The following is a 10,962-nucleotide window of genomic DNA, read 5'->3' as shown; positions in this document are numbered from 1 at the left end:
TAACACCTCTCAACTATAGAGAAGTTTTAAAAGAATTTTATATACACTAAAACATTGATTTTTTTTTTCACCACAGCTTGACAGACAAATGTAGTAACACCAAGTTACTTCTCAAATTTGCATAAAGCTGAACCAATTGTGGTTGTTAAGGTTATTGTCACAGTAGTGAAGTGCTAAAAAACAACAAGAACAACTGAATAGCACAAAAACAAAAAAATTAAGCATTGAAATGCAAAAAAGCTGTGGAGTTATTTAATTTCTGCTGCTACTAGTTGAGCACGTGGCTATATCTTCTAAACACAAGTGTCCTTTTCAGATTTGATGAAGCAAAAGGATTTTGGTGCCAGCTGCTAGATGGAGGAAAGACTAAATGCCTAGGAAAGAGTAAAGGAAGAAAATACCCTGATATGGATTCCTCGGTGAGTAACTCTCTCAAATTTATTGGCAGCAAGAGATACAGAAACATGAAACACAATGAGCAAACAAACCTGGATTTTCCTACCATCAGTGGTAGGAAATGACCTGTGGAACAGGGACAGAAATGTGCTCAGGGTAACATTTTCTTATATGCTAATTTGGTTTGTCTTTTCCACACAGTCACGGCTGTTCCTAAGAGACTTCTACCGGGAGCACAATATTGAATTATCCAAGCTGATGAACAGACTTGGGCAGCCCCTTCCAACCTGGCTGCGGGAGGAACTGCAGAACGCCAGCTGGAGCTGAGGGGGACTCCCTTGTCCCCAGTGCCATTGGGATGTGTGGTGCTCCAACATGTGCTATAATGCCATCTCTTGTCAAGCCAGAACAACTGGACAAATGAGCAGTAGCAGAGAATGTGTGTGTGGAACCTTTCCCTGCCATTGGGAAGGGCTGCTGCCTCTGACACTGCCCTGGGGCATGGAGTACAAATCTCATTCTTGGGTATTACTGGTGTGTTACGCTCTGACTCTTACTTGCAGGAAGGATTTGTAATGCCTGCCCTACTTCAAGCAGGAGAGAGAGCAGTTAACATTTTATGTTTAAATTGCTCTTCTCAGTATGTGAAATGGGCACTAGCTGGAGGGTTGATGTCTTTCTCTTGTGAGTCCAGAAAAAAAAAATAGATTTAAGAGGTAAGGTATTGAGCCCACTGCTGAGAAAAGAGGAGCAGCTTAATAAAAGGTGAATCTGGTCCCTTGAACCCCAGCTTTTATCTAGCAGTGGGTTTGGCAACAGCAAGGTACAAGAACACCTTGTTCCTCCCCATGTAGAGGACAGTGGCCATGGGTATTATTTACAGTGCCACTGTGTGTGGGTGTTGAGGACTGCACCTTTTTGGAGACAGATGTAACAGAAATAAGATTGCCTCGCCTTATCTGCAGCCTTGCAGTTGTGTTACGGTGTCCAGTGACTCTGGTCAATGGGCAGTGGGAGATAAGGCAAAGCTGCAGATACTGACACAGAATTATTTTCTTATCTTAGGGAAAAGGTTGCCATATGTGACAACGTGGCAAATATTTCTCTGTAGGGACTTAAGCCATTTCAGAAGGTAATGGAAGGAATGGTAAGTCCCCTTTAGAGCACTTTGGAGGCCTGTGTTAGCAGAGCACAGTAGCTGAAGGAGGCAAAGCTCAGGTATTGCTAAATAAGGCTGAAGCAGACTGTTCAATTCCCTGTGTCTGCTCAGCTTTTAAAAAAAAAAAAAGCAACATTTTTGTCTTTTCAACATCTCCAGGGTCTCTACCATGTATGCTGATCGCTAACACCTGTTTAGTCCCCCTGCAGTCCAACAATCCAAGGAGAAATGCAAAAAACAGTCAAGAGTAAGTACCATTCAGCTATAAAGGGGAAGCTTACAGTTCTAAGTGGTTTCCTGTATCCAAAAGGAGCTCATTGTTTAGATTACTACTTCTGCACATAGTCAAGTAAGTACACTAAGGTGCTGTGCCTCCTCCAGCAGTTGCCAGATAATTTTTCTCAGAGGAAATCGTCTGTCATGGTTGTACAGGTTTTCTGTTGCTGAGCCGTGGGCTTCTGAAGTCATGTGGGACATTGGTGCCCGCACCCCCCCCCCCCCCGCCCCGACACAGATGGCCCATAACTATTGCTGCAGTTTGAGGGGGCAGGATCCATGTGAACACAGATCATGGGAACTTTCACAACTGTCATGAGCTCCTTTTCTCATGTCGGGAGAAAAGTTGCTTCAACCAAGTTTTTCCGTTGAGCCTTAGGTATTGTGTATTTCTGAATGAATGGTGCATTTACCGTTGTATGTAAATGTATATAGTATGCAATATAGTATTTTATTTCATGTGCCCTTGGAAAGGGTTATTTTGTGCAGCCAAAAAAAAAGAAAAAAACAGGACAGAAAGACTAGAAACACCTCTCTCACGCCTGGTGGAGAGAAGAGCCCAACTTCCTGCACTGGATCATGTACAGCATCATTCACATTGAATGATAATGAAGAAATTCTTGGCTCTCAAAACTGAGCACAAGTGTCTGAATAAAAGCTAGAAGTAGTAGTAAGTGGATTCAATAAATGTACTACTTATTTTTCTTTGTGATGCTTTCGAGTGATGTCATGGACCGTCAGCTGGTAAAACGGTAAAGAAAAAAACAAAGAAAAACCTACTCCTGCTCTTATAGCTGATATCTGGGAGGTGTTTGTTTTAATTACAATTGTGAGTTCTTTCTGCAGCAGTAACAGTGTACTAAAGGTGTCTTTCTCTGCACATGCATCTATAGGGTTGCAGGTGCCAGCACGGCACAGAAAACCTGTGGCTGGAGACTCATTCTTACTGGTTTGTACTAGTGATGACTTTTGAGCTATTCCCAGCTATACTGCAGTAGCTCCCAGCTGCAGCAACAGAGCTTTGCTGTGAAGGTTCTGTCCAGACATGCATCCATCACATGGCCTTGGCCAGCAGCCCACAGATAGACCTACAGTAACCTTACATCTAAGTGGTAAGAAAATATTATTTAGTCACAGTAGTGACAGAATTGTAAAACCACCTTTCAGCTCTCACTTCACCAGGCACTTCAGAAACAAATACAGTATCAAAAGAGCAGGTATTATTATTATTTTTTTTTTTTTACACAGAAGGATCCCAGGAACTGTGCTACTGCTGGTGTTACACACAGCTTCCTTCGTTTACTCCATTACAGGTTGTCACTGAGACAATTACTTCATACTTTACCTCAGGATTGTGGTAAATTTTCAAGGAAATAGATTCAAATAAAAAAAAAATAAAATAATAAGGTACCAGGAATAAATATGTGAGGGGCTTTCTAAATGTCAGGGCTGTTAAACTGGTGATGGTCCCTCAGTCAAGGCAGCAAGAGGCAGTTCTGTGTCCTCGTTATTTATCCCTCCCTTCCCACTGATCATTTCATTTCTATGCTATGCTAGTTCTTTACTGCGTACATTAATGGAAAACAAATCACCTGCTGTGGCCAGATCCAGGTGTAGGATGTTCTTATCTGATTTAGCTGATGAAGAGTCATTCCCAAATCTGGTAACTCCTTCTTAGAGCACACTGCTGTAGAAGCATCCCATTTTCCCACCATCCCTTCAAAGCTGTGGGAAGAGCCTCCCCCACATCTTAGAAGAAGCTCTTACAATATCAGAAGGTCTAATTTCAAAAAGCCAACAGAAGTCTCTTTCAGTGAGATACATTGATTATTAGGTACTGACAGTCGCTCACCCTCACAACTCATTTTAACAGTGGAAGTAAGTACTAAATAAACCTTATCTTAACTCCCTGTTCAGTAAGGAAAAACTTCACGGTAAGTAGTTAGCTTTCAAGACAAGGATAATGTTAATCACAGAACAGTACCTGAAAATTGTTTTGTAATGTATTTTTTTTTTGTCCGATGCATAGGAAATTGAGCCATCAGAAAGGTCCGTGACTTTAAAATAGTAGCAGGATAACATCACTTCAGAACTGGAATTGTGCATGGCAGGTGAGAATGGGCAAAACAAATGCTAAGAAAACTTTTTTTTTTTTTTTAACCTTAGCAAAGAATGCTCAGCAACATTAAGTTGAAACTTACTCACTCATTCATGACCTCTGGAATTCAATCTGAAAGATACTTAGTAATAGACTGCTTTTTATTCAGTACACGAAACACAGGGCAATGCTGGCAACTGGTATGATTCTCTAATTAACAGGTTAAAAAAAACTTTTAAAGGTCCTGGAAGAATTTCTATGTAGGTAGCATAGCTCAACTCTACATACAATCTGATCCCTGAAAATTGCCTTTTTTTTTTTTTTTTTAAATTGATGACAGGGCATAATCCTGACAGAAGCCTACAGATACTGGAAGCCAGAAAGAAACACAGGAGTCTATAGTTATATTAATCTAACAAGCATCTTGAGCAAATAAGCTGGTCCTATTGTTTTTCGGTGGTCTCAAATGCACAGTTGACTAAGAGACTCCTTTGGTTCCTTACTGGTCATTTTGCTGTAGCAATAATAACAGGGCAAGAAAGTTAATGACAAACTAACCTGAACATGCCAAATGAAGCTGGTCATTCATCCCTTCGCTGACACACTGTGCATCTGTGAGCAGGCCACCAAGTCAGTGTAATCTAACAAACACAAGTGCTTCCAGCAGGCTGCCTCACACTAGGAAGAAAAAAATCCATTCACTCAGTAGGCAATGGAGTGAGTAGTGGTACTGTCACTCCAGTTATCTGGGCTTTAACTCTTGTTTGGTTCTGTCCCCTTGTTACATAATGGCTTGTGGAATTAGAAAAAAAGAGAGTAAACATTTAGAGTTAAGTTTAAGAACTAACTCATCGCTGAAAAGCACAAGTTGGTTTTGGTACAACAAAGTATGCCTGATGTTTTCGTCTACAATACTGTTGTGGAATATGTGCAAATAATTTATTAATCTCTTCAAACTACTGTTGGCTGTAAAGACTATTTACCTTTCAAGACGCAAATCCTCCCCATTCTCATCCGTATCACTTTATTGACTTGTCTAGTCTCTCCAAAATGCTTGCAGACCGTATATCCATAATTCTAACCCTGCAAGAGCAGGCTGAAATCCAGCTCAAGTGTACTTCGCATTGGTAACAAAGGATCATAAACCAGACTGTTCTCAGAATTCTGTCTAGTCAAGTATTGGAAAAGGCACATGTCAAGTTTTATAACAATGTGTTGACACTAAGGCCCTGCACAATTGTTGCCCTTAAAACCCCAGCATATCTAACAGTGATACACTCCTGGTTGACTTAAACAAGGCAAAGTAAAGCATGAAATCAAAGGAAATTACGAGGGACCATTCCACATTCATACTGCATGCTATCCATGTACACATACTATACACAATAGATTTTTAATGCATTACTAGCATTTTTTCCCCCCTTCTTATAACTCACCATCCCCTTACAGCAATAGAGTAATTGTGCAGTGCAGACTGTACAGTATTAAGTAGCTATGCTATAACTGCAAACAGGCAACACTGAACAGAAAACAATTGCTTACAGAGCACAGACACTATTATTGTACCAACAATTAACAATATGCAGCAGTGAAGTTACCTTGTGACAGCTCACAAGGCTTGCACTTGGCAGTTAGCCCTGAGAAAACACTTTAATTAATCATAGGCTCAAACTGAAACCCTAGCACAGAATATCCCCAAACTGCACTTGCAGTTTTCACAGATTAATGACGCTCCTTGACGGGAGCCTTGCCTACCTTGCCTCAAGTTCAAATACCCTTAAAAAGGGAACAAGAGGCAGAAAGGAGTTCAAAATCCATATCTGAATTACGCTAGGGCATGAGAGGGAAGGTAGTAAACAAAAAAGGAACTACTTAAGAAAGACCCTCTTTCTTGTTATTTTACCATAATCACGTCATATGGCGCTCTAATTAGGGCACACAGAATACATATCCCAAATAAGAGTAAAGAAAGCATATAAAGACATGCACTTTTCATCTAACTATAGTCCTACCTGCTAGGCATGTCACATCATCAGATGACAGCTCCAACTCAGGTTGTTCACTGGCTATAAAGACACTGAAGTCCAAAGGCAAGTAATGTTCTGCTAACTCACATTCCTGGAAAGGGCTTCCAAGGGAAAACTTTCACAGGCAAGAAAGATGATTGAAGGTGACTATGTCCTCTATGTTCCCCTACAGCGGGAAGGAGGCTCTCACAGAGACTGGTGTACCTACCTGAGTCATACAGAAAAAAAAAGGCGTATCTGTAGCAAGACATGTGGACCAAGCACAATTTTATCCACTGTGTAAGAGCAAAATATCACACCATTCGTTCTTGATGAGCCAAATAGCCAAAAGTCCAGCTGTAGTTGTGGCACATTTAACAAGTCAATAAAGCCAAGATGTTACCCCCTAAAGACTCAGAAATTATGCAGGGCTCAAAAGATTAAGTTCTAGATATGCTACTGTCCTAGATACAGCTTTATTTTTAAGGCTAAGACCACATACAGGTAAGGGGAAAAGACACTAAATGGACACTAACTTCTTCAGAGAAGGGGAGAGGAAAAACATTTCCTACGTTCACATGAGAAAAGTAAATCTGGCAAGGAAGAGAAAGTCATTGTAAACAGAGGACAAAGGAAGACATACAATCTAAAGACCTCATTCCGCCTACCTTCAAGGAATGGATCATGAATTAGACTCCAGCAAACGAGACACTAACCCATTGCAAGGTCACCTGTCACAGAATTTCATCCATCTTCACATAAGTGGGGATAAATACCTGTCGCTATTAATGCTGACTAAATTCAGTATTTGTTGCCAAGCCTGAGAAGTAGCAGTAGCCAATCCCCCCAAAAAATAAAACAGTATCTCAGCTACATAAAAGACATTTCTACACTGGAAGAACTCTAGAGTAGGCAGCTGCCTGGCAGATAGTCTAAACTGCACTGAGCATGTGTTGCTGGTGAGGGTTTGGACCGTAGAGAACATGTACTCAGAGTGAAAAAACACAATGGTTAACTGAAAGTCAAAGGGAATTTGAGGTGGCTGTGACCTCTGCTCTTTCACAGGTTTTCTGCTGAAGCGTCTTCAGAATTTCTGAGCGTACGTACTTTCCCCACACCTGGAATAGTAACCAAACTAACAAGATTGCACTGGGAATTAATTTTTCTAACTTAATGGTAAATTAACACATCTGGGGCCACTAGTGCTCACTTAATCTCGTATAAGGGAAAGACTACTTCAAAAGTCTATCCACCACATGGCAGGAAAAAAAAAATCATCTCCTTTCTCACTGTCTTCCTGTCCAGAGACCCAGGGTGGAGCGTGTTCAGACAGATGTGAATAAATGAGAAGGCAGCATCTCCACACAGCTCCTCTTTCTCACAGCTGCGTCTGAGTACTCTCTTTTTTCAGAGAAAAGACTGGAAACTTCTGAAACTACTGACCTGTGGCTCATACCACTAAGCTGCTTGTTTGGTCAATGTCAGTCTGAGGTGAGATTCCCTAGCTCTTCCTGCATGGGCTCTGCAGCTGCTGGAAGACAACTCTGACAGGGTCTGTCAAATGGAAGGAGTGCAATCTCTGTATAAGAACTAGAGCAGGTAAAACAACCAAAGAGAAAGTTTTGAGCACAGTGGAAGAAAGTGGGTATTGCTATTTCTTTTCTCTTATACACCTATGGGGAACTACACAAAAAAGCAAGCATGTACACTTCCCTATAAATTCCATTCTAATCTCACTGTAAGCAGCTCCACTGTATTTCCTCAAACCAAAGATACTGGTGACAATGTTCTCATGCTCCTGATGTATTTTAATTGCAAGAGTGTGAAAACTTGCCTGTTCAGGCTCTAAGTGTAAGTGGAAAGGAAAAGGTTAGACTTTATTAGAAAACTCATTTTTTCTCCAAACTACTTTCCCAGTTCTGAACATACAAGAACCAGAGAAAGTGCTCCAGGAACCTAGACTTTCCAGAGATGGGGCTGTCCTTTCAAAAGCTTGGACTTGTGCTCAATAACAGGCAGCTCACAACCAACACAGAATTAGTTTAAAAAACACAAAATTTAACACATTCTTACAAGCATCAGCATTTATAATTAGCATGTAACTAGACAGCAGAACACCTTATGGAGGTATACAAAGGGCTCCAAGGAGATATTTAAATAGTTACTGTTGTACAATCAAAAGCACAACCTTGATTACACTCACTGGCCTGTGTTGTACAGGAAGAAAACCAAAGGAGCCTGTTCATCTGCTTTGCCCTATTTAGTTAGTTAGTTAACTTATTTCTTAAGAGCATCATTGAAAAGATCACACAGGCATAAATTTTTATCTTGCAGAAACTAAAAGCTCCCTATTGCCATTGCTTAAATCCAAGTAAGAAGCAAAATATATTACTATTGAGACATTAAGATTCTTAACATCCATCAATTCTTTGATTACTGATTTAAAAAACCCTGAAATTTCTGTGCTTGTATGCTTACAGACGGCGGTAGCCTTTTAAATTTCCTTGGCACAAAAATAAAAGCTTTCTAAAATTAACTTTCTGCAACACTGTCCCTATCGGATCTCTGAGATAGTCCACCAAGTACCTCTTAAAACTCATGAGAGCACACCACTAGTCCTTAACAATTACATCAAGTGCGAGCAACTACTGTTTTGCATAAGGTTTTGGAAATACAGAGCTGCCCATCACCACACGGTATTGCTGCAGTCCACACTGGAAGAGGAACCCAGAGGCTAGCAGAAGCGTAGACACTGCACCAGGGTGCCCCAGGCCACCAGCTTCGCTCACGCCCCTCACCCACCCAGTCAGCACATACCTCAGCCTCTGCAGAGAGGCATCATTCTCAGAGCAGTACCAGGCAAGAAACTTTTGGCTCTGGCCACCTGCCTTGTGCTGGCTGCTATCTCCCAAGGCAAGACAGCTATCTATCAGCTCACAGGAGCTCCTACTGACACACAGCTGGCCGGTTGCATCACTGTCAACATCACAGCAGAGAGAAGAGAGAGTCAGTCTAAGAAAACGAGTGTTTAATCAGGAAACGAGAAGAGACAAGGGATAAGAAACGGATTACAGGAGAGTAATACCCCAGCCAAAAGAAACACGATTGTACAACTCTGAACAACCAGGATCAAAACATCCTAAGAGCCAGGAGTGCCCAGTGAGGGACACTCTTGAGAAAGAGCCTGAGCACTTCTGGCAGTCTCCAGGCAGCTCAGGGCAGTCTTGGACTTAGACTGCCCAAGCTCCAGCCTCTGCCATCAGCAGCTGCTGCAGAAAGCTGCAGAGGTGGCCCTGGCCCTGCTACTCCAGTCTCAGCTTCTCTCAGCAGGAGGTGCTGAAAGGAATGGAGGGAGCACTGGCTGTGCACAGCAGTCCCAGCCTCTCCCAACAGGAGATGGTGTGTGGAGTAAGAGAAGCCCGTACAAAAAAAAAAAGTTTACATATATATAAATGCCAAAATAAATATTTAAGACAAGACTTCCCCACCCCTCAAACACGTGCGTAATCACACTGCAAACTGCTCACAGGACAGCCTCCAGGGGCTCAGGGAAAAAAGCAGTGACTACGCCACAGGGCAGCCAGCTCGACTTCCTTCTCATTACCTGATGCCTCTGAAGCCTGCAGCCCACTGGGAAGGTGGAAGAAGAGCGAGCAAAGCAGAGCGCCAACACACAACAGTGCTGGAGAGGAATGTCATGGTATAAATACATCAAATCAGTGGTTTCCAACAAGTTAAAACTAAAATAAAAAAGACACCAGAAGGAAGGATGGTGTAAATGAAACTACAACTATGCGGGGCAAAGGTTGTGTGTCCGTGGAGCTCTGCCTGCTGTCATGGTGAGAAGGTGGTCATTTCCAGAGACACCCTTTGCCACAGCTCCTTTGTCTGCTTGCTGCGCTTTAGGTTCTGGAGAATATCATTAAACTGCATCATGCCCACGGGAGTCAGGCAGAAGGCGCTTCTGGCACTGCGGATGGCATTCACAAAGTCATCGTAGTCAGCTGGAATTAGATGGATCAGCCGGTGATGGATGTACTGAATGGGAACAGGGAAAAAGCCTTAAGGTATCTGCTCACCACCTGCAAGCTGGTGACATTCTTAGCAGGACTCAAGAGCTCCAAAGGTGATACGTCACGCAATCATGTTACCCTGTGAGAGGTCCCGAGACTCATAGGCTCTGACAGAGAGGAGAGTTAGCTCAAAAGACAGTAGTGATGTATCTTACATCCTAACGTGGCCAAGGCAACTGCCCCCCTCAGAGTACCAAAATGCACTACACGGCATCAGCAGGCATTCTCTTCTTCGTGAGCACCATTTGGTGGCATAGTACAGAGCAAAAGGGTCAGCTAAAGCCCTTCTCCATTGCCCACCAGCATCCAGCCCTCACACCATTCATTCTGCAGGTTAAACATGGGGACCCGGCACAGTCACTGGACATCATCTTCACTGAGGGGTATGGCAAGAGTGAGGTTTGCACTAAGTTGCTACAAAATACCTCTAGGGCTAGCACTCTGTTGTCATCTGCTACTTCCATCAGTTTATTAACTAAGGCCCCAAAATTGCCAGTCCAGCCTTTGAGAAATCTGTTTCCCTAATGGAGCTCAGAAAAACAGCTCAAGTGAAGAAGCTGTCACTTCCCAGAAATACCATCCAGGTGATAGGACAGCTAACCAAACCTGGACAGTATGTCTACAGAACCACCCTTATGGTCACTTAGAGAAATAGGTGTATGTAGGGCGTCCTGTTTACACTGTTTTGAGGAACAGGCAGCTGGCTCACGGAAACACATTTATCCTGGTAAAAACCTTGTAAAACCTTTGTAAAACCTGAGATATCATCTGTACTGGTAGGTGACCAAGCCACTTCCCCTATTAATGCCAGCACTGGCACACCAGCCAGCCATGCCAGGGCTTTGCGATGTGGTGAAGACAGACTACAAAAGAGGAAAGAATAAAAAGGCTAGAAAGAGTTGGATAGGTGGCTTGAAAACATAGCAAGGAAAAATTTAAAAGACCTGTGTAGCA

General features: G+C 42.5%; 2 protein-coding genes across 13 annotated transcripts in view; one reads left to right on the top strand and one right to left on the bottom strand.

Annotated features, from left to right (window-relative positions):
- NDST2 (N-deacetylase and N-sulfotransferase 2) overlaps positions 1-2,536 on the top strand; it is a 135,400-nt gene extending 132,864 nt beyond the window's left edge. For all 6 annotated transcript variants that reach the window (XM_080598083.1, XM_080598087.1, XM_080598085.1 and 3 more), the window contains 2 exons: positions 317-419; positions 598-2,536. In XM_080598083.1, coding sequence (XP_080454209.1) covers positions 317-419; positions 598-723 — 229 coding nt within the window. In that variant the 3' untranslated portion in view covers positions 724-2,536. The remainder of the gene's footprint in view (positions 1-316; positions 420-597) is intronic.
- The window catches only part of ZSWIM8 (zinc finger SWIM-type containing 8), a 109,008-nt gene that overhangs the window by 30,688 nt on the left and 67,358 nt on the right, over positions 1-10,962 (bottom strand). For 4 of the 7 annotated variants that reach the window (XM_080598068.1, XM_080598071.1, XM_080598073.1 and 1 more), the window contains one exon: positions 3,030-9,973. The exons of 1 other annotated variant lie outside the window; for it this stretch is intronic. In XM_080598068.1, the coding sequence (XP_080454194.1) occupies positions 9,770-9,973 (204 nt within the window). In that variant the 3' untranslated portion in view covers positions 3,030-9,769. Of the gene's footprint in view, positions 1-3,029; positions 9,974-10,962 lie in introns of those variants that run through there. 2 more of the 7 variants (XM_080598070.1, XM_080598069.1) reach the window with 2 other exon arrangements.

The sequence above is a fragment of the Anser brachyrhynchus genome (assembly GCF_964034855.1).
Source record: "Anser brachyrhynchus genome assembly, chromosome: 6".
NCBI classification, from domain to species: domain Eukaryota; kingdom Metazoa; phylum Chordata; class Aves; order Anseriformes; family Anatidae; genus Anser; species Anser brachyrhynchus.
The sequence above is the reverse complement of the archived record's forward strand: the minus strand, read 5'-3'. Positions and strand labels throughout refer to the sequence as shown.